The following is a 23,521-nucleotide window of genomic DNA, read 5'->3' as shown; positions in this document are numbered from 1 at the left end:
GGGGGGGGGCAGAAACCAGAAGAGGGAAGTTTAGAAAGCAAATACTTGTGCCATATCCTGTCAAATGCTTTGGAGATGTCGAGGGCCACGACGAATGTTTCCCCATATTCCCTAAGAGAGGATGACCAAATATGGGTGCAGTAGGAGAGCAATTCACCAGTAGATCTCGCCTGGCGAAAACCATATTGGTTATCCGACAAAAGAGAAAGGCGTTCATGGTGACGGAGAAAATAAGATTTTAAGATAGTTTCGAAAATCTTAGAGAGGGATGAAGTTAGGACAATGGGGCGATAGATAGAGGGATTGGGCTGAACCGAGCCATGCTTCCAAGAAGAAGGAAAAATTGGGGTTTTGAGGCAAAAGAGAAGGAGGCGAGAAAGCACACTCCCTCAGAACACGAGGGGGTATTCTTTCCAGTCCATGTGCGTTACTTACATCCAACACACCAGCGACCCTACAAGTGGAGATTATAAGATTATAGGAAAGTGCCTAGGTTCAGTAATAGGAACATGAGTAAGAGGGAAAGACTTGTAATCATCTAAAGTGGAGTTAGAGAAGAATAAAGTGCCAAAGAGATAGGCTTTATTAGGAGGAGAGTTGGCTATGGAGGTGTCAGGTCGGAAGAGAGGTGGAAAACAAGGAGTGCAGAAGTTATTACAGATCCTTTTGGTTAAGGACCATATGGATTTACTAGTAGAAGAGTTAGTCAGGTCAGCGTTCTTTATTTCTATAAAATTCCGCTTGGCCCTACGAAGAATAACATTACAGCGATTCCTAGACATAATAAAAGAGGAGTGGGTAATAGGGGGAGATAGTTTCATAACTTGATACGCCCTATCTTTCTCCCCACATGCAAGAGAACAGGAGCAATCAAACCATGATTGTAAAGTGAAAATTTTGTTAGAAGATGGGATAAATGCACTCATACCACCCAGTATAACCCCAGCAATACAGTCAGAACATACCGAGGCGTCCCGAATGGAAATGCATCATTCATCCTCAAGGAAAGTCGGAGACGAATTCTTGCAAGGATTGCTAGTTTGCCCTTCGATATTGCCATAGTTGGCTTTTAGAGAGGGGTGGGGGAGGTCGTCGTGCCCAGTTTGATTTAATAGAAATAAGATTGATATCAGAAGACCATAAGGGAGCAGAATTTAAGTATGAAGAGTGTCAAGGGTTAGACTCCGACTACCGTCAGAGGTTAAACAAAGATTAAGAAGGTTAGTAAGTTGATCGTGTCAATCAGGAACACGTGTAGGGTTTTTAATTATTTGTTATCATTAAGTAAGGACAAAGAGAGTGCCTCAGCTGCACCTGGGTCATCCCTTGCAGAGCCAAGCCACTCTCTGTGATGTACATTGAAATCCCCTAGGTAGAGGATCTCGGTGTTAGGGTGTGTGGATAGCAAAGACTCACGGTAGGGTTTGGCAGGGTTGGAAGAACAGTATAGGAAACAAAGAACAATACTTAGTTGGAAGAGATATTTAGATCCAGATGACATCATAAAGAGAAGATTCAAGCTCTGTGAGTCGAGCTATATAGGTGTACGTGTGTTGCAGTAGGCGCATACACCTCCCATAGAACGGAGAGAGGTATAAAGGTTGTAGATGGAGACTTGAAAAGGTTTGGTTAAAGCTGCTTTGGTCAGTTGAAGTTCAGATAGTAGTAAGAGGTCGGGGGCAGAGGCTAATAGATGGTGCTCCACAGATGAAAAATTGGATCTCAGGCCGCAAATGTTGGAAAAAGGGAGAGTGAAAAAAGCCGATCCTCCAGCAACCGCGGTGTCGTCAGTTGAGGCCGCAATAGTTTGATGATGATCAGGTCGGCCCTGGGGTCCAAAACCTTCCCGACCAGTGGGACCCATCCACTGAGGTCCCGCTTTAATATTATTGTCAAGTAATAACATAGGAGAATGAAAGAATAGAAGGAATAGAACAGATCAAGAGTGAGGAAGATTATATATGGGGGAGCTGGTCACGGGTTCGATTCCCGGGCCGGCGGAAGTTGTTTGGACACTCTTCCTAGTCCCTTTGGTCCCTGTTCACCTAGGAGCAATGTAGGTACCTGCTATAAGTCGAAAGTTGCGAATTCGTATTCAGGGACAAGTTGTTGGAACTTCCATTAACTTGCTTAGACAAAAAAACCATTGACTCTTCAGGCTTCTACGCCCTCGACTCTTCATGCTTCCACGCCCTTAACTCATAAGACAAGCATGAACTTAGCATGCTTCCCTGTTGGGCTCTGTAAACGCTTCTGCGCTTCACCTTACACAAGGATGTAGGGGGGTGCCCAATAAATGAAACAAAAATATGTTGTGTTGTCAATAGTATGAGAGACAATTGAGACCCTGTAATTGTCCGTAAATGAGGCAGAAAGTCAGATCAGCAACCTGGGACTTGATCACAATTTTCTTGATGCCATATGGCAGCAGGGACTACCATTAGACAACACATTATGCTTCCAATATCTTCCCAGGCGGTAGTACCTCCCTGTTTGGTAGCTGCCTACTACCTACTACACATACAATATATCTCAATCTATCCCTCTCTCTCTCTCTGTCTCTCTTTATATATATATATATATATATATATATATATATATATATATATATATATATATATATATATATATATATATATATATATATATATATATAGGATGATTCAGCAAAGAGTACATTAAATTCGAGGATGAAATCTTTGGATAATTCTAAACCACAATGTCTCTACTGTATGGTAAAATGTCAGATTCTGCATAGTTTCTATGTTACAATACATTTAAGATGTTTTTGTATTAATTTATTCACAGATGTCTTATGTACAGCAGTACAGCGTGATATAGATGGCTGACACAGGTGCAATGAGACAGGGACCGTGTACGACCGAAAAAGATAAAGGCAGTTACAGGGGGGGAGGGAGTTTCACATCAAATCTATCTATCTATCTATCTATCTATCTATCCATCTGTCTCTCTTTCTGTCTTTCTGTCTGTCTGTCTGCCTGCCTGTCTGTCTATCTATCTATCTATCTATCTATCTATCTATCTCTATCTGTATGTCTGTCTGTTTGTCTGTTTGTCTGTTTGTCTATCTATCTATCTATTTATCTATCTATCTATCTATCTATCTATCTATCTTCAGTAGTACAGCATATAAAAGATATTGGTAATTATCAAATCACTAAAAAATATCAAACTTTCAATTTAAAAGAAAAAGATCTGGTTTATTATTCTCTTCAATCTACCATATACTATGTAATGCAGACGTCCCTGGATTAATAGTTACCAGAAACGCTGTAAACTTACCACCAGAATATAGAACATTATCGAAGCTGTGACTAGCACCATCCCCAGCAGGCTTTCTACTCTTCTGGATATAGCTGTAACCGACAAAGCTGACTGCAACCATCACAAACAGCACGGCTACAACAATGCCAGCGACTCCACCAGCATCTAGTCCACTATCGCCGCCTGCAAATATAAGTTTATGCTAAGAGGAGCAGTAGACATATCCTTCACTTACATTATGAAACACGATGGTAGTACAACAAACACACTCAGTCACACGCTCAGCCTTATGAGTGTAAACTATTGTATTAATATCGGTTTAACTACACTATTTTCAAGTGTCTATCACTTCTTAGTTGTACAGAGGTATAACACAAACCCCTTTCCCCAATGTTGCTACATATAATCTCCTCCTAACCTCCTAGTGTGTGGGTGGTGATGGTGCGGCCAGTGGGCGGTAACTTACCTCCACCTGGTGTGTGTGTGGTGATGGTTCGAACAGTGGGCGGTAACTTACCTCCACCTGGTGTGTTGGTGGTGGTGGTATGGGCAGTGGGCGGCGGGGGGTTGGTTGGTTCTTGAACTGATATAAAGAGATCATATTTAACACATGTTATACATTTCAGTTATTATCATTTGTATAAATGTGTAAATTCCATGTGTTTTGTTGAAACGTCATTAGGTTTATTTTCATGGTAATTATATCAAGTTGAATTACTTTTTAAGGTTTTACAGATGAAAGATCTCTGGTTGGAACAGATCGCATCATTCCAGCGGCCAGTGGTGGGGTTGGCTTCTGTGCACTGTTCCTCTATATTACTTGGTTGTCCATCTTGCCAGTACATGAAGTTGTATCCACTGTCGTCACTCCAGCCAAAGTCTTTTGATTATGAAAGGAATAGGACTGTATCATGTCGTCTATACCTTGATTGTTGTACATTATTTTCATACAAAGAGATAACACTTCAACATAATGGTGTTTGATACGTCTTACATTGATTTCTTGTCACAATTCATTTTACATTTTATGTTCTGTTGACAAGATGTTACGATATAGTTATTTACCTCTTAATAAAATAATGAAGGAAGATACTTGTAGATGTGAAGTAATTAATAATATTTTTTAACTACTCTCATTACATATTTGTACAATGAGAGTCAAAACTATCTCCCCAGTTTTGTCTGACTTTTAATCTGACGAAACAATCAAAGATTTATCTAGACTACATGATTATGGTCAGTTGGAATGCCCTACCTATCCGGAACATAAAGCATAGCCTGGTTCGAAACAACCCAAAGTGGTTACTGTGGTAAATTATATATTCCAAAATCATAAACAATGGACAGCAGGGATGCCCAGACAGCGTGTCGGAAGGCTCAAGTATTCAGCGATAATAGTCATTCAAAACTGTGAAGATAGTTTTGTCGCTCACTGCAAATGTTCCTTCTTTCTCCTTTACTGTTGTTGCTACAACTTATGTTTTACAACAGATGACATTGAAAAGATCAACATAACAATGTACTTAATCTGCAGTATATTTTTATTTAGGTGTTCACTTGTCACACTCAGAGGTGTTACAATCAGCATAATATATCTATTGTCTCCTACACGTAACCCTATACTCTACTAAAATAATCTTTCACAAATTCCTTCTTCTTATTGTTATTAATCTTCAACAATGCTAACCTAAAAAAATTGCTACAAAAAATCTGGGTTGTTTATATTAATATTACTATCCTCATTTATGATAACCAAATCTCTCATAATAAAGGTAGAAAAAGTTCCTACACCAGCCCTCTTACTGTTTGCAAACTTCATTGCTTTCGTAACTTAACTGTTAAACTGTCAGGTACTTATTCTTAATTTAATTATTCGCACATTATTTGTCAAATGTTTGTAGTAATAGCAAAACTACATTATACTTGAATATGAACTTATCATATCCAATTAAAATACCTTGCCCTACGACTTGGAACTCGTGTAACTAATATGTAGCGTTTAAAAATATAGTAAAGCTGATAAATATACATAATGGTGACATTAGATGTGTACATTGCTTTTGTCACTCAGCTTTTAGACCAGCTTGACTAAGTACTGTAGATACCACTTGAGAGTGAGCCATCTAGTGCAGGACTTAAAATATTGTCTACTAAATAACTCACCAACAACATCAAAAACCAAACCTACCGTCTCCCTTTTGTACAAGACCAATCCACAGTGGTAACTCTGTATTCTTCGTTGCCATGGTGATAAGTCCCATCTCTTCACTTGAGTGAATGGATACAAGGTTGGCATCCTTTTGCAAGCAGCTGCACACAATCACATTACTTATTAGTGGAAATTTATTTGGAATGATAGCGTTTAAATCCAACAATTTTAACGAAGAATTTATTCTTAATTAATTGATGAAAACTGCCCAATGTGTTTAACTTAATATAATCCAAAAATATATGATAAAGTTATATTAGATGGATAAAACTGGAATTAATTCACTAACGAGACGAAAATAAGTAATAGAGTTAATCCGGGGAAATTAGGAAAAAAAGTTGAACTAATTCATAATGAAATGATACGTGTCGGAAATAATGAGAGTGCATTTTTAAACAACATACCAGGCATCCTGACCGATCCTAGGTGAGCTTTTGTCGCCATCTTGAAAAAATGGCGGCCGTTCGCAGTTTTTCATGTTTTACCCATTAACCGTTGATTTTTGAGATATGATACGGAAAAAAATATACAATAAAAACATTCTGCACATTTTGGTATATTCAGTTTTTGTGTACGATTAATACTTTCCGAGAAAAAATCTCTATTACTGGCCATACCCATGAGGTACAGTACAGTACGTTGCGCGTTTTTTTAATGTGGTTTCCCCCTGTAAACCTATTCCCCGATTAGTGTTTTTATGACTGTTTCGTTCTCTTTGCAACTTGTTCAGTACTAGTAGTTACACATGAAATTTGTGAGTCAAATTCAGTGCCGTTGTGATAATTAAGGTCAGTATCAATTGTGCATTCATTCTCAGGAGTATCCTTTACATTATAATCTTCCACAGCAAAACTGTATTGGGTTTCATCATTATCCTTGTCATCACTGTCAGTATCAAGAATAGAGAGATCATCATCTATGGCATGTTCATCAAAATCGTCGTCTTGGAAATGAATGTTGTAGGACATACTGTTGGTACATGCTATTCCTTGACAGTAACTGCATATATTCGAGGATCTTATGCCATCTTTTTTGCAGCTGCATCGTCCATCACAACTCTTTTTGCATGTGCAAAATATTAGTTTCAGAAGTGACTCTGGAGCTGCTGCCTGAAGGGTTGGAATAGGGAGCAAACCATGAGATGAATTTTCCATCCCCAAGAGTCAAATGGTAATAGATTACCTCGCCACAACTTAATTTGATGGTAAACAAGCAGAAAGTACATGCGTGCAGCTGTTGTTGTAGGCGGCAGTCTTGCAAGTTAAACTGCACTATTACTGACACCAAGTTATTGATGTGATACTGATTTAAAACGGTTTCACTCGTAGGTGCCCTATTTTGTTCAAGAAGGAAAAGTTCTCCTACTCTAGCAATTTCATCTGGGGAGGCATTCCTGTCATTAAAAAGGTGCAGGAGAGATTGTATGTCATTACGCTTTTGTAAAAAGTTTAGATTTTTTTTTGCCTGCAGTTCTGTGGAGGAGTACAGCTGATTGCTAGTGTTACCTTTGCCTGGCTTAAAGAGAAATACGTTCCTGTCTCCTGGAGTTAATGCAGTGAACAGAACTAGGAGATATACATCTTCGCCTACATCTGCAAAATATGCATTAATTCATGCAATGAAAATTGGCAGTCATTGCTGTCCTCAATGAAAGAACACACTCGGGCACATGTTGATGCAAGGTCTTTCATCGGTGGTCGGCCTCTTTTTTCATTTGCTGGCACTCTGCAAAAAGGATGACATACAGTTTTCATGATATACAGCTTCTTCAGCTACCAAGCAAGATGCACCACATAATCGACTGCTTTCTTCTTTTCCCCAAGAATCATCCCGTTTATTCGCTTTCTCGAGAACCTTTTCTTTGAAGCCTAAAGTCATAAAACTCCAAATTTTCCGCCGCCTATGTACAGGTTTCTTCTTTTCTGAGTCTCTGTTACATACTTCTGAACAAAAAAAGGCAGCATCTCCTGAAATCAAATGCAGAAATTGCAGATCTCAATTTTCCTTTTACTGGAGAAGCTGTCAAACTTCCATTTTCTGTTGTACCTTCCAATCGCTTCTTTACTTTGACTTTGTTTGTATCTTCCTTTGTGTATTCCTTCCTACAGTTTTCATGTACTCTTACTGTTTGCCTGTCTTTCCACAGATTCCATTTCCCATCTTCTAACATTTCACTGGCTCTAGTCATTGTAGGAAGAGACCCCTCTTGACAGAGACTACCTTCCTGTGGAGAGGCTTTCATCACACAAAGGACACATTTCTTCCATTTTCAGCAAGATGTTTCAAACAGTTTGTAATTATATATCACTTTATTGTTCACCACATAACGTACTCAGTTCTTCCATTTTCAGCATATTTCAAGTTGTCTATATGTTTCGCTTTGTATATGTAATATTTCACTGTTTAATTGTCCGCATATATCATTTAAGTAAGGTTGTCCATTTTACATTAGTGCCTGGAAAATAGAAAAGCAAAACAGACATTATATTCTTGTTTTTCCCCCCACTGGAACAATAAAAGTGTCAAAATTAGTGGTGGGTTGTAGCTATAGTGGAAACAAAATGTTTTCTCAGAACGTATTAATCCTACTCAAAAGCTGAATATACAAAAAAAATGAAAAATTTTACGCTCTTTTATTTTGTTGTCATATATCAACTCCCTAAAATCAATGATTAATGAGTAAAACATGAAAAACCACGAATGGCTGCCATTTTTTCAAGATAGCGGCGAAAGCTCACCTCGGATTGATGAGGATGTTTAATATGTTGTTTAAAAACGCATTCCTAATAATTTTACCAAGTATCATTTCATTATGAATTAGTTCAACATTTGGCATAAAAGTTTTCTAATTTCCCTGGACTAAGTATCCTCGTAACCATATGAACAATATTAGAGATTTAAATAAATTACACGAGGAACAACACACTGGAGTGAATCATCCCAGACACACAGATAAAGACAGAAATTGATGAAGATGCTCGAGCCTCAGTATAGGTAGCACATTGGGAGAAAAGATCAGACAATGATTTACACATGAACGTACTGTACATTGATAAATGGGAAACTCTGAGATAGGTAATAGGGAAGACATTTACGCAAAAATTTAATGTGTAAAATTTTTCTATTTTCAAGTATTTTTTTTAATGTAATAATTAAATTGTTCTTACAACATATTGGCGTCACTCCAGATCTTGGGTTGGCTATAAATAAGGTAGCAGTAACTGCCGCCGAGGTCGAGCCAGTCAGTGTTTGGGCAGTGGCCAGTGTGTGAGGGGTCCGGGGTGGGCACTGTGCCTGGGTGAAAACAACACTAACCTCAAACATGGATTTACAACTTTACTGAAAAGGAAGTCTTGCTTCTAAAACCTTAAGAAAAATAAATTGTACATACTATAATTAGTCAATACAAATTACAACAAAGACGCATACCTTAATATCCTAGGAACCTTAATATTTACATTAATTCATACCACACTATGCATGTTGTGGCTGACCAAATGATAATACTTTACCAAAATTTATTATTTAAAATTATCTATCTAATGAGCATCACCTGATGAAGAACACATTCTTGGGTTAGAAACAGTTTGTTTAGTCATTCATTTTGGTACAAGTGTTTGTTAGGGAGGTAATACCATAACAACCAAACTTTTATAATGCTTTAAGTCAGCAAGAGTGGCAAATATATTAAAATTTACCAAAAATTTCTTCAGATACAAAAGAACATATACGTTTTACTGAATGTTAAAAAATCATCATGAAACATGAATTATTGTTTTATATATATTTTTTACAGATTCACACAGTTTAATGTCACTGAGCTTTCGGTGAATTCCCGTAATTTTATTTTGCTTAATGTTCTATGGTAGTTAGTGAGTTACTTCGTACATTTGTCTTATAATCTAAACATTACTGAATATGGCTGGTTAAAATTAGGCTAGGTTTCAAACACAAGCAAATTAGATAGGTCAATCAACCACTCTAAGTGCCATCCTTATGGATGAGCGTTAGCGACCACGATCTTTCACTCTTGAATGAGTTCGTGCTGTTTTACCGACCCTCCCAGATTTTGTATCTCTCTGGGTACACAGTTTTTAATTTAATTCATTCGTCCCAGTCATGCCTTCCCCTGGCCCTCCTATCATCAATTTTACCTAAATAAAAGTCTACTATTATCACCTCATCCCTAATAATAGGGCCAAAGTATTTCATTATCTGTATTCTACAACTTTCAAGTATTACAGGTCAAATAGTTGTAAATACGCTACAATTCAAATTGTTTCATGACTTACCATTTTTATATTTACAGATGAATGGTCTGGCGTCGTCACATTCTTCTGCAGTCCAATGGCCATTTACAGACTTGATTCTGACACAATTATTGTTGGTGATACTCACATTAAGTTGGCCATTGTCCCAGTTGGTGTATATAGTTGGCCAGCCATCAGACCACTTATACACTTGTTTGTCCTATAAGAACATAAGAACATAAGAATGGAGGAAACTGCAGCGGGCCTATTGGCCCATACTGGGCAGTCCGGCTTACACCCAACCCCTATTGCTCATATAAACATCCAACCTATGTTTGAAGCTATTCAGCGTATTCGAGCTAATGATGATTTTTGGCAACTTGTTCCATTCATCCACTACTCTGTTTCCAAACCAGTGTTTACCTATTTCACGCCTAAATCTAAATTTGTCTAATTTAAAACCATTGTTACGAATTCGCTCCTGGTTGGATAATTTGAGTACCTTTGTAATGTCCCCTTTGTTTAGCCCTGCCTTCCACTTATACACCTCTATCAGGTCGCCCCTCGCTCTACGTCTCTCGATGGAGTACAAATTAGGATGCTTTAACCTGTCTCTATACTCAAGGTTCCTAATGCCCGGGATTAGTCTTGTCATTCTTCTCTGAATTCTTTCCAAGGATTCTATATCCATTCTGTAATACGGTGACCAGAACTGAACTGCGTAATCCAGGTGTGGTCTCACGAGAGCAAGATACAGTTTTAGGATGACCTCGCTAGTCTTGTAACTAACACTCCTTTGTATGAACCCAAGTACTTTATTAGCCTTGTTATATAAGAAAGATCCACGCTCTCAAAGAAATTCCTTAAGAAAATTTATATTTCTACTACAATTAAGAATAAAATATTTAGCTTATAATTGCCCATGAACTATTTGTATATCAACAATTTGCTCATAAAACACAAATAGGATTTGTTTTTATAAGCTAAAACCAAATTTAGTGCATAAATATGGATCACGCGCACCTACAGTGATTTACTTGCATATATATATATATATATATATATATATATATATATATATATATATATATATATATATATATATATATATATATATATATATATATATATATATATGCAAGTAAATCACTGTAGGTGTGCTTGATCTAGGTATATGCTGATAACCACAATGAAAGAAGAAAACACGAAGTTCCCAAGCGCTTTCGTGTAATTCACATCTTCAGGGGTGAGTACAGACTAAGGAGAAGTACAAAACAAGGTGTATATATACAGAGGAGGGTGAGATCAGGTCCACAATGGTCAGGTATTAGGTAATGACCCTACTAATCTTTAAATAGCACCGCAACGGTCGGTAGTCAGGTCAGAGGGTAAGGTGACCAGGTGAGAAGGTTGTCTAGGAATGGTAATTTACAGTCTTGCTCTAATTCCACAGTGAATTTGATCGAGGGGGCTAAATTGTTAAGTTGTGGCAGGAAAGCTTTTAGGTCCTCATTACATGGCCAGAGACATAATACATCATCAACATATCTAAACCAGACCAGTTTCTTTTCAAAGAATTCGATATACAGGTTGCTTAATACAGGTGAGAGTGGATTACCCATTGCCATACCAAATTTTTTAGCATAATATTCTCCATTGAATTCAAATTTACAATCCTTAATACATAGTTTGATGAGTTCGATGAAGTCGTCTTTCGAGACGGGCAATGAAATATTATCCAGGGAATCTATGAGGAACTCTAGTAAATCATCAACTGGGACCTTTGTAAAGAGTGATGTTACATCAAAACTGGCATTTAAAAACTCATGCACTGTTAAACAAATGTTAATCAAGAACTCCCCCAACAACACAATTGGTTGCATTTATAAAGTTCCTTGCAAGGAATGTAATATGTTTTACTTAGGCCAGACAGGTAAAGATCCTGTTAGGACAGGCCAGGAATCCAATGCTCTGTTTGTTCATTTGAGGGATAACAAGCATTGCATTGACTGGGATAATTCCTCCTCAATATTACCTTGTAATTCAATTGATAGTAGGAACATCATAGAATCTAGTCTCATTAAACATACCGAAGCATTCAATATGAATTTGAGTAATGGCATGTACAAACTGGACAATTTTGTAATTAAGAAGATTTGTAACCAGGTGAGAAGGTTGGGTCACTTTACCCTCTGACCTGACTACCGACCGTTGCCATGCTATTTAAAGATTAGTAGGGTCATTACCTAATACCTGACCATTGTGGACCTGGTCTCACCCTCCTCTGTATATATACACCTTATTTTGTATTTCTCTTTAGTCTGTACTCACCCCTGAAGATGTGAATTACACGAAAGCGCTTGGGAACTTCGTGTTTTTTTCTTTCCTTGTGGTTATCAGCATATACCTAGATCACGCGCACCTACAGTGATTTAATTGCATATATATATATATATATATATATATATATATATATATATATATATATATATATATATATATATATATATATATATATATATATATATATATATATATAGAATATATATATATATATATATATATATATATATATATATATATATATATATATATATATATATATATATATATATATATATATATAATGCAAGAATATTATATTCAACAAATAGTTATTTTCATAAGCAGCTTTGTACTAAATCTAGGAACTGTGAATGTGAATTGGAAGATGTAGTGTGTAAATCAGTCTAGAAGGAGGAACTTAAAGTATTCTTTCAAAAAAATATTTTGTATAAAGAATTACCACACTTAACGCATTTATATTGGCCTTCTGTAAACAACACAGGCGACTTTGATGGTTATGATGAGTTATAAATTATGAATATGACTTTTTCATTATATAAATATACAAGTAAAAGAAGTGTGTGTGTGTGTGTATATGTGTGTGTGTGTGTGTATATATGTGTGTGTGTGTGTGTGTGTGTATTGATCGCAATTGTGAGGCAACTCCACGATGGCAAAACGACAGTGTCTTGCACAATGGCACCCAGTCTGAGTTCTTCCCCGCCCAAACGGGGGTAAAACAAGGATGCATACTGGCACCAAATATCTTTTCCATTTTCTTGGCTGCCTTTCCTTTGCCAGTACCACTTTAGTCGGCGGCGTGGACATCGAGTACCGGATGACTGGTCTTTTCAACATGAGACGATTCCAGGTAGGAACAAAGGTGTCGGCAGCTTTCATTAGTGAGCTTCACTATGCAGTCGACCTCACCCTCGTCACTCACACTGAACGCAACCTACAGGAGATCCTGAACACTTACGCAGGTGCGTATGTACACTTAAGCCTTGAGGTGAATGTATCTAAGACTCAAGATTCTCTTTCAGCCTGCCCCTGGCTCAGCCACACCTGCACCATCCATCCAACCTAACGGTACTACCCTCACTAATGTTACCCACTTTCGGTATAAGAACATACGAAAATAAGGAGTCTGCAATAGGCCAGTTGGCCTGTGCATGTCAGCTCCTGTCGAGAGTTACTACCACTCTCTATCATCCATGAATCAATCCAGCCTCCCTTTAAAACTTTCCAGCGTTCCAGCATTTACTACAAAGTTGCTAAGCTTGTTCCACTCGTCCATCACCCTATTTGTAAACCAGTTCCTTCCTATCTCCCTCCTAAACCTAAACTTATCCAACTTGAATCCGTTGCTCCGAGTCCTATCCTGCTCGGATATTATAAGAACTTTATCTATATCGCCTTTATTGATTCCTTTCACCCACTTGAATACTTCTATCATATCTCCCCGCACTCTTCGTCTTTCTAGGGAATGCAAGTTTAGTTTCTTTAACCTATCCTGATATGGAAGGTTTCTAAGTCCCGGAATCATTTTCGTCATTCTTCGCTGCACCGACTCTAGTGAATTGATATCCATTCTATAATAAGGGCACCAGAACTGAACAGCATAATCGAGGTGCGGCCTGACTAGCGCAAGATATAGTTGCAATAAGACCTCTGCACTCTTATTACTTACACTTCTAGATATAAAACCCAATACAGTACTCTGATTGCCTTATTTCGAACATTAACGCACTGTTTTCTAGGCCGTAGGTCCTGGCTTACAAGTACCTCTAGGTCTCTTTCACAAGTCGACTTCTCTAGGTTGATGTTGTTAAGGCTGTATACATTGACAGTATTTGTTCTTCCAATATTAAGTACGCTGCACTTGCTGGTGTTGAATTTCATTTGCCATTTTTCAGACCACCCCTGCAGTTTATTTAGATCTTCCTGTAATGCATTTGCATCCTGGTCTGAATTAATCTGCCGCCCTATTTTGGTGTCATCCGCAAACTTGCTTATGTCACTGCTGACCCCAGTATCTAGATCGTTTATGTAGATTATGAACAAGAGTGGGCCTAGTACTGACCCCTGGGGAACCCCACTGGTTACACGACCCCACTCAGATTTAACACCATCTACGCTGACCCTCTGCGTTCTGTCGGTGAGCCATGATTTTATCCAATTTAAAACTTTACCCTCGATACCATGAGCCTTAATTTTTCTCAGAAGCCTCTGATGCGGTACTCTGTCAAATGCTTTGCTAAAGTCTAAGTAAACAACATCATAATTTTCGTCATTATCTACTACCTCGAAGACTTTCCTAAAAATGTCATCAGATTTGTTAGACAAGATTTTCCTTTTGTAAACGCATGTTGAGAGTCATAGATTAATTTGCTTTTCTCTAAATGAGATCGGATGTTATCTGCTATAATTTATTCAAGAAATTTCCCCACTACTGACGTCAAACTGATCGGCCGGTAATTTGATGCTGATGCTCTGTCTCCCTTTTTTAATTTGGGTACTACATTTGCCTGTTTCCACAAGTCTGGCACAACTCCGGTGTCTAATGATTTTGTAAATAAGTTTACGAGGGGTCCGCTAATCTGTTCCCTACACTCTTTCAAGACTCGAGGGAAAATTTAATCCGGCCCTGGGGATTTTGTCTTCTTTAGTTTATTTATCTTATTAAGAACATCCTCTTTTCTGATAGTGATATTCTTTAATTTCTCTTCTTCCTTTCCCTTAAATATCAGTTCCACCTCTGGAATTTCACCATGAATTTCCTCTGAGAAAACTGATAAGAAGTAGTTGTTCAATGCTTTGCTTATTTCTTCACTGCCATTTATCACTTCCCCCCTCCCTGACTTTAAAGGCCCAACTTTGTCCTTGACCTTTGTTCTATATACCTGGAAAAATCCCTTGGGATTCTCCTTGGATTCTCTTGCTATTTTGATTTCATAGTCTCTCTTTGCTTTCCTTACATTTTTCTTAACATTCCTAGATAGTTCATTATACCTATTTCTGAGCTGCGCCTCCCCTCCCTTTAATTTCTTATATATTCCTCTCTTTATTCCTATGTCATGTTTAAGTTTCCTGGTCATCCACCTTGGCTCATTCTTGTTTGACCTAATTTTTCTATATGGTATATCTTGTTCTTGTCGTATACTAGTGAATATATTATAGTCATGATCAATTGTTGTGTCATCTGTAACTTCATCCCTTCCTACTGGGGACTGACCTGCTGTTCCCAGGTGACCTCACCTAGGTACCTTCTTAACCCCTGATAATCCGCCAACTGAAAGTTTGGGACTCTGACCATATTGTCATTGTTTTTCGTTTCCCAATTTAGGGTGAACCTGATTTCTCTGTGATCACTGTTACCTAGTTCTTCCCCTACTGTGATATCTCTGATAATATTTTCTTTATTTGTTAATACTAGGTATAATATATTGTCACCTCTAGTAGTTTCTGTATCTCGGCTCCCACCTGTCCACCACTGCGGACATCGATGAAGAGATTCAACATCGGATCAGATATGCATCTCAAGCCTTTGCTGAAATCAATTATCTACAAAGTTGCGTTTATATCGAACAGTGGTTCTCCTCACCCTGCTATATAGCAGCGAGCCATGGGTCACATACAGGAGGCACCTCAATGAGCTTGAAAACTTTCACCAACGTAGTTTACGTTCCATCCCCCGAGTTCGCTGGGAAGACAAGAGAACAAATGCTAGCATTCTTGCTGACATCAACTGTAGTAGCATCGAGGCTACCATTATCCATGAACAACTACGCTGGACTGGTCATGTTACCCGCATGGACGACAGTAGACTGCCAAAGCAGCTACTTTACAGTCCTCTAGCGAATATTAAACGTAACACTGGCGAGCAACTGAAAATGTATAAGGATAGTTTTAAGACAAACCTGAAAGTGCCAAATTGACCCCCCTCACCTGGGAGACGATTATTTCACACTGTAACGCTTGGAGGAGCACCACACAAGAAGGAGTCAATACTTTCAAGTTAGCCCGACTGCATAACGAGGCAGACAAGCGCCAACGCCGAGAAGATGCTGCCGCCGCCCCTCGCGCACTAGATGTAGCCCTACACATATGCAACATCTGCGAACGGCGCTGCCGGTCCCGTATCGGCCTCTTTAGTCACCTCAGAACTCACCAACGTTCGTGACATCCTCAAAACTCATATCATTGTATCTTAGCTGGATGATCGTCATACTCGATTCCGAGTGATAGCAAACTAGTAGTAGTAGTAGTAGTAATGTGTGTGTGTGTGTGATGTAGTAGGGAAGGGATGTTCCATATTTTAAGAAGAAAATATTAGCTGTTTGAGACTAAGGAATATGAATTGAATTTTTAATAAAAAATAAACCAAGGAAAATCATTGTAAACACACACAAAAATAGAAAATTCTGCCCCTTTCCGGGGTTATACAATAAGACATACTGGACTAAGAATTCTGACAAATGTACTTGTTTTATATGTATTCTTGTTAATTTTTCGTATTACATATACGTGATGCAGAGAATATATCGTATTGGTTACACAAAGCATCACACAATTAGTAGTACCAACATTAACAAATGAGCATGACCTCAGTCAGTGATCGTTGCGAAGGCTGTCAGACCAAGGGGTGGATATATTTTTTTTACTGTGCAATAATAATTTGGTTCTCTTTTGAGCAAATTTAGACACAGCCGTTTGTGTCATCATATGTTCACTACACATTACAATGATGACTTTGTTAATATAAAATCTAATTAATCAACAATTGTGGTAGACATGATAAACCACCTGCAAATTATTCAGTCCAATCCAAGCATCGCTAATGGCACCCTCCTGGATCAATACCCACATCAGTCCATCTTCTGAGAGGTCATTTACAGAAGCCAAGTGAGCTCCCTCGCTGACACATGCTGTCTCGGCATCCTGTAAGATATATATATATATATATATATATATATATATATATATATATATATATATATATATATATATATATATATATATATATATATATATATATATATATATATATATATATATATATATATCAAGAGGCATAATTATTGATAAGTTAAAAGTTTTACGATGTTTTTCTTTGCAGTTTGAGCTGTTTTTTTTGGGTGGTAATGGCATCCCAAAATATTGGTTGTCTTGCTGCTCAATGTATTTTTCCTACAGTCTTATCCTTATTATGAACATACTCCATCAATTGAATTGTTTTATTTAACTGAGACTATAATATTAATTTCTTTATTTTTTAACTCCCCAAAATACCTCCATCCAGTAATTAATACAATTATTACATGCCATTGTCATTTACTCATTTAATATCTTACAATCAAACTCAGTATCATCTATAATACATCAAAAGTCTGAAGAGCTGAATACTTTTGTATTTGCATTCTGTATTTCTTTGCTACATATTTTTCATAATAACAGACACAAATAACAATACTACAATATATACACATTCGGAAGATTATACTCTGTTAGTTCAAAAGGGAAGAGGTACACACACACACACACTGGTTTTAATAAACGATCTTGTGAAATGTATCTCAGCTTTTGAGAAGGTAAAGACGATTATGGATCACAGTAAAATCCGAAGTTTGTAAGACAATTATACTAAAGTAGAGCTCCAATTGTGTATTTTTTTTAAATTCTGCAAAAGAAATACAACAAAATAAATTCTAAACAAAATTTAACCAGGAATATTTAACATATTTCCGTACGGCGTAAAGTGAAAAACATAAATTTACTAATTATTGTATGTTTTGAGCATTCAGCATAATATCTGTTTTATTCTTTCTATTTTTTATTCTCCTCTGAAATCAGCTAAAGCGGGCTCTTCTCGGATGGGTCCCTCTGGTCGAGAAGGTTGTGGATCCCAGGGCTGACCTGATGATTGTCACACTACTGGGGCTTCAGCTGACGTCACCATGTTTGCTGGAGGATCGGCTTTTTTCACACTTAATTTTTTCCAACATTCGCGGCCTGAGATCCAATTTTTCTTCCGTGGAGCACCATCTATTAACCTCTTCCCCCGAACTCCTACTACTATCTGAACTTTAACTGACAAAGGCAGCTTCACCCAAATCTTTTCAAGTCTCCAACTACAACCTTTATACCTTTTCTCGTTCTAATGGAGGTGTACAGTATGCACCTACTGCAACATACGTACACCTACAGCTCGTCTAACGGATCTTGAATCATCTCTTTATGATGTCATCTGGCTTAAAATATCTCCACCAATTATGATCAATTTTCTTTGTTTCCTATACTGTTCTTCCAACTCTTCTAATTATTTGAAACTCTTTGACTATCTCACTTCTTGTCATGAGTCGTTGCTATCCACACACCCCAACACCGAGATCCTCTACCTAGGGGAGTTCAATGTACATCACAGAGAGTGGCTTGCCTCTGCAAGGGATGACCCAGGTGGAGCTGAGGCACTCTCTTTTTCCTTACCTAATGATCTGGAACAAATAATTAAAAATCCAACACATGTTCCAGATAAACACGATCAACTTACTGACATTCTTGATCTTTGTTTAACCTCTAACCCCTCACACTATTCATACTCCATTTCTGCTCCCTTAGGATCTTCTGATCACAATCTTATTTGTATTAAATCAAACTGGGCACGACCACCTCCCCCACCCCCCTCTAAACGCCAGCTATGACACTTTCGGATCGGAGGGCAAACTGGCAATTCTTGCAAGAATTCTTCTTCGACTTTCCCTGGGATATGTGTTGCTAATCCACTCGGGACGCCTTGGTATGTGCTGACAGCATTGCTGGGGTTATACTCGGTGGTATGAGTGCATTTATCCCCTTTTCTACCAAAACTTTCATTTTACAATCATGGTTTGATCGCTCCTGTTTCTTGCATGTAGGGAGAGAGATAGGGCATGTCGAGTTATGAAACTATATCCTTCTCTTATTACCCACTCCTCTTTAATTACTTCTAGGAATCGTTGTAAGGTTATTCTTCGTAGGGCCAAGCAAAATTTTATAAAAAGAAAGACCGATGACCTGACTAACTCTTCTTCTAGTAAATCCTTCTGGTCCTCAACCAAAAACACCTGTAATAACTTCTGCACTCCTTCTTTCCCCCTCTCTGCCGACCTGATAACTCAAAAGCCAACTCTCACCCTGATAAAGCCAATCTCCTTGGCACCTTATTCTCCTCTAACTTCACCTTAGACAATTCCAACTCTAACCCTCCTACTCCTCCTACTGAACCTATGCACTTTCTTATAATCTCCACTCGCACGGTTGCTGGTGTATTATCCAGGTTGCATGTGAGTAAGGCGTATGGACCGGACGGTATACCCCTTCGTGTTCTGAGGGAGTGTGTTGAAATTTTAGCCCCTGTGCTTGCTCACCTCTTTCGCCTTTGCCTCAAGACCCAAACTTTTCCTTCTTCTTGGAAGCATGCCTTGGTTCAGCCCATCCCGAAGAAGGGTGACCATTCTTATCCCTCTAACTATTGTCCCATTGCCCTAACTTCATCTCTCTCTAAGATTTTCGAAACTATCTTAAACTCTTATTTTTTCCGTCTCCTTGAACGCCTTTATCTTTTGTCGGATCACCAGTATGGCAATCGCCAGGCGAGATCTGCTGGTGATCTGCTTTCCTACTGCACCCATCTTTGGTCATCCTCTCTTAGGGATTATGGGGAAACTTTCGTCGTGGCTCTCGACGTCTCCAAAGCATTTGACAGGGTATGGCAAAAGCATTTGTTTTCTAAACTTCCCTCTCATGGTTTCTCTCCCCCACTTTGTTCTCCAATTTCTAGCTTCATTGAGAACCTATCTATGGCAGTTGTTGTCGAGGGATCGTTCTCTCGTTCTTTCTCTTCCAATAGTGGTGTCCCACAGCGTTCTGTTCTTTCACCTACTCTCTTCCTTCTTTTGATCAATGCGTTCCCTTACGCTACGACTAATTCTATCAATTCTTACGCTGATGATTCTACTCTTTACTCTTCTTCACATGTTTCCCTTCCCCGTAATTCTCAAACTTGATCTGTTTTTGGAGCTGATATCATTTCATTTATCAATGCAGATCTATGCAGTTCCTCCACAACGGGAAACACTCAGTTTGCCTCCTCAAGTAACCACTTAAACAATGATACTATCTCAGTCTCCGGTACCTGTGATCCACAAGTATTGTCATTGTCACAGATCTTTAACACCTTTTTCCAGGCGCGAGGGAGAACAGGACCCATTGTGTGGGGTCAACTGGACGAGACTAACATTTCAGTCTATTTAGATACAGGTGCTGAAGTTAATGTCATTGATTGTCATGTTTTAAATACTCTAGCTACGGATTCCTATTCTTGGTCAGACGTTCAACTACCTCGTATTACAGGTATAGACTGCCCAGGAGTTAATGTTACAGGTGCAATCCAGCTTAAGTTTAAATTGGGGAATACACACATAGATTGTTTGACCTATGTTGAGGACGGAATTTCTATTCCAGGGCATCTGTTAATCGGCTTCCCGACGATGAAAGCTCACCGTATAGTAATAGTCCCTCATGAGAATTTAATTACTGTCAACCAAGAAATCGTTAGTTTAGCCTAGTACCGTGCGGAATTACAGATTAACCGTCGCGTCGTCTGATGTTAACGAGGTTTCTGTCCCGACTAATTTAGATAGACAGATTCTTTCACACGGAAACGACCAATTAGGTGAAGTCTTCAATCCAGCAGTGGGGGCTGGCCCACACACTAACCCTTATTACTTCTCTGGCGTGTGTTCAGGGAAACTAACACATGATCTACATCTCTATCCTGATCAGTTAACCGCAGCTTCCTTCAAGTTAGATACTAACTGGTTAGAACAACGGGGTCTCGATCATACTAATCCTAGATTTAAGTTTTGATGTCTCGCCGAGCCGTCTACGGTGAAGGCGAAAGGGATTAACATAGACTGCTCGCTACACCAGAGTCATGATGGAACTGTGAAACTCTATCTGACCAGTAGACTCCCCTTTCATCAACGTCTCAGGCGTGGTACGAAGGTTGTTGCATTCTTTGTTCTTAAGGGATCCATTAAGGACGAAGAACTCAATGATTTTCAAGTCGCTGGAACTAACACAGTGCCTAACGTACTCACAGCACACTGTTATACTGAACAATCATCTAACCCCAGAACGACAAATCCCCCTTCATTAATTAACGCTAGCCACATTCCTCTTACGGGACTCGCAAAGGCCTTACCCACACTGTTAGATTTGCTCAACAAATACAGGTCAGCCATAGCACTCTGAGACAGACCCACCTTGTTCAACACAACATTGACGTGCAACCAGGCACTAATCTCGTCTACATACCTGCATACCGCCTCCCTCATCTCCCTCATTCACGGCGAGAAACGATAGACAAGTGTGTGGAGTACATGTTTGCCCAATGCGTAATACAAGCATCTAATTCACCTTGGAATTCTTCATTGTTACTTGTCCCAAAGCCAGACGGTTCCTGGAGGCCTTGCGTAGACTATCGTCGTCTTAACAAAGTCACTATCCCCAAGTGTTTCCCAATGCCTGTTGGGAGATCTGTTGAAGAGTCTAGGTCAGAGTAAAGTTTATTCAACCCTGTACTTGCCATCAGGTTTCTGTCAGGTACCATTGGACGAGAAAAGTCGACCCTTAACGGCCTTCAGTACACCCTCGGGACATTGGGAATTCCTATGCATGCCTTTTGGACTCAATTACGTTTTCTAGGTTGATGACAAGTATCTCTCGTTCCATATTAGGCTCTGAAGTCCTAGTTTACCTGGATGACATAATTGTCATGTCTCCAGACGTGTCCTCACATCTCGTGAGACTGGAACATGTGTTGGCTGAACATCTATCAAATTAGTTTTAAGAGTTGGAAGACCTATTAAACCATCAGCTAGTAAATTAAAGTCTTGGACCACATAAAAATCTGCAGAAAATGATATACCCCGTCCCAAAAAACGTAGTGGTAATGTTACCAGTCCAATTATGTCCAGCTTAGTACCGGAAACTCCTGAGAGATCAGTGTCAGTAGGTCGAATAAAAAATTCTCGGTGAGGGGATCAACGTTGTAACTCTTGATAGGATGCCAAAGAAAGTACTTTTGCACAAGCACCCGTATCAATGTCTAACGCTAACTTGACTGACCCAACCCTCGCCGGAATTGATAATACTTCCGCTTTGGTTAGCGCCGCTATTAACGAGGCTGTAACAGAAGCGTTGTCGCGTGTTGGGACTGACGTTGCTCTTCCCCCGACTTCTTGTGAAAGCGACGACTCGACTTCTCGTGGTAGGATACCTGGGGTAACTCCATCCCTATTTGTCTGCATCGTCGGACTGCTACACAATCCTCCGTAGTTTGGTTGGGAGAATCATGGTATAGACACCACACGTCAGCTGTCTGGTTTGAAGCAAACCTGGTTTGAGCAGCTGTTGCATAAGTCTTAGATGGCCTAATCGCTGTGGTAGTTGAGGGGTTGGTTTGTTTTTAGGCTTAGCACCACTTCGTTGGAGTTGGTAACACAGATCAACAGTATGGCCATTTTTCTTGCAATGTGTGCATACTAAATGTTGTTTCTTTGTTGGTGAGCTCTTGGGAACTCGTTGCTGAATTGACGCTACAGGTGTTACTGTCCTTGCTAGAGGAGTACGTGATGATTTAATAGCTATCTTGGCTACATAATCCAAAATGTCCTGATCATGTGTCTTTGCATGAATATATGCCGGGTCACGGATTGTTAGGATGAAACCAAGGAACTCCATTAATTGTGCAAAACTGTCTAGAGACATATTATTGTGTTCGTCCACCCAGGATGAACCACCAAAATTGGTTAAGATATCTTGACAGACCTCGCTAGCAAGGGAAACACTTCTCATCGTGTCTTCTGCGCATTTCGTCCGTGGCAGATGATCAACCCACCTAAACATCCAGTTTAGGTGACGCTGCTGTGCGCCTAATTCAAATAGACCAATTAAAGTCTTCTTAAACTTCGCATAAGTAGTATGTGCAAGACCACTAGCGTCCAAACCTAGCATAACTCCCTTCTTTGATGTGACCGCGTACAAACACCTTGTGTTTATCATTACCTGTTATTTGAATGTTTTTTATTACATCTTCACATGACCTTAAAAATGTGACTACACGATAGTCATCCTCCGCCGTAAACTCGCGAATGCGATCACTGCGCGGCAATACTTGAACAATGTTAGGTTGGTTTGATGACATGCTGGTATTAGATGTAGCCATGGTTAGTGAGTTGCTAGACAACTTAGATCTAACTGAAAGATGCGTGGATGCAGGAGGGAAAGTAATCTCTGACACACTGTGAGATTCTGTAGATTGAGAAGTATCCTGCCTGTAATCAGGTGTTGTATTGTACATATTACCTGACCTTAGGGTTCCACGACATAAACCGTCATGCGATTGATC

The 23,521-nt window shown here is 39.0% G+C and overlaps 1 protein-coding gene across 1 annotated transcript in view; it reads right to left on the bottom strand.

Annotated features, from left to right (window-relative positions):
- Positions 1 to 23,521, bottom strand: part of LOC121867236 (macrophage mannose receptor 1-like) — a 255,702-nt gene that overhangs the window by 8,003 nt on the left and 224,178 nt on the right. Inside the window, exons 16-22 of the mRNA XM_042367088.1 lie at positions 16,876 to 17,010; positions 9,787 to 9,964; positions 8,662 to 8,788; positions 5,474 to 5,595; positions 4,004 to 4,165; positions 3,803 to 3,868; positions 3,304 to 3,468 (exon numbers count right to left, since the gene is read on the bottom strand). Coding sequence (XP_042223022.1) covers positions 3,304 to 3,468; positions 3,803 to 3,868; positions 4,004 to 4,165; positions 5,474 to 5,595; positions 8,662 to 8,788; positions 9,787 to 9,964; positions 16,876 to 17,010 — 955 coding nt within the window. The remainder of the gene's footprint in view (positions 1 to 3,303; positions 3,469 to 3,802; positions 3,869 to 4,003; positions 4,166 to 5,473; positions 5,596 to 8,661; positions 8,789 to 9,786; positions 9,965 to 16,875; positions 17,011 to 23,521) is intronic.

Source organism: Homarus americanus, unplaced genomic scaffold (assembly GCF_018991925.1).
Source record: "Homarus americanus isolate GMGI-L3 unplaced genomic scaffold, GMGI_Hamer_2.0 scaffold6317, whole genome shotgun sequence".
In the NCBI taxonomy this organism is placed as follows: domain Eukaryota; kingdom Metazoa; phylum Arthropoda; class Malacostraca; order Decapoda; family Nephropidae; genus Homarus; species Homarus americanus.
The sequence above is the reverse complement of the archived record's forward strand: the minus strand, read 5'-3'. Positions and strand labels throughout refer to the sequence as shown.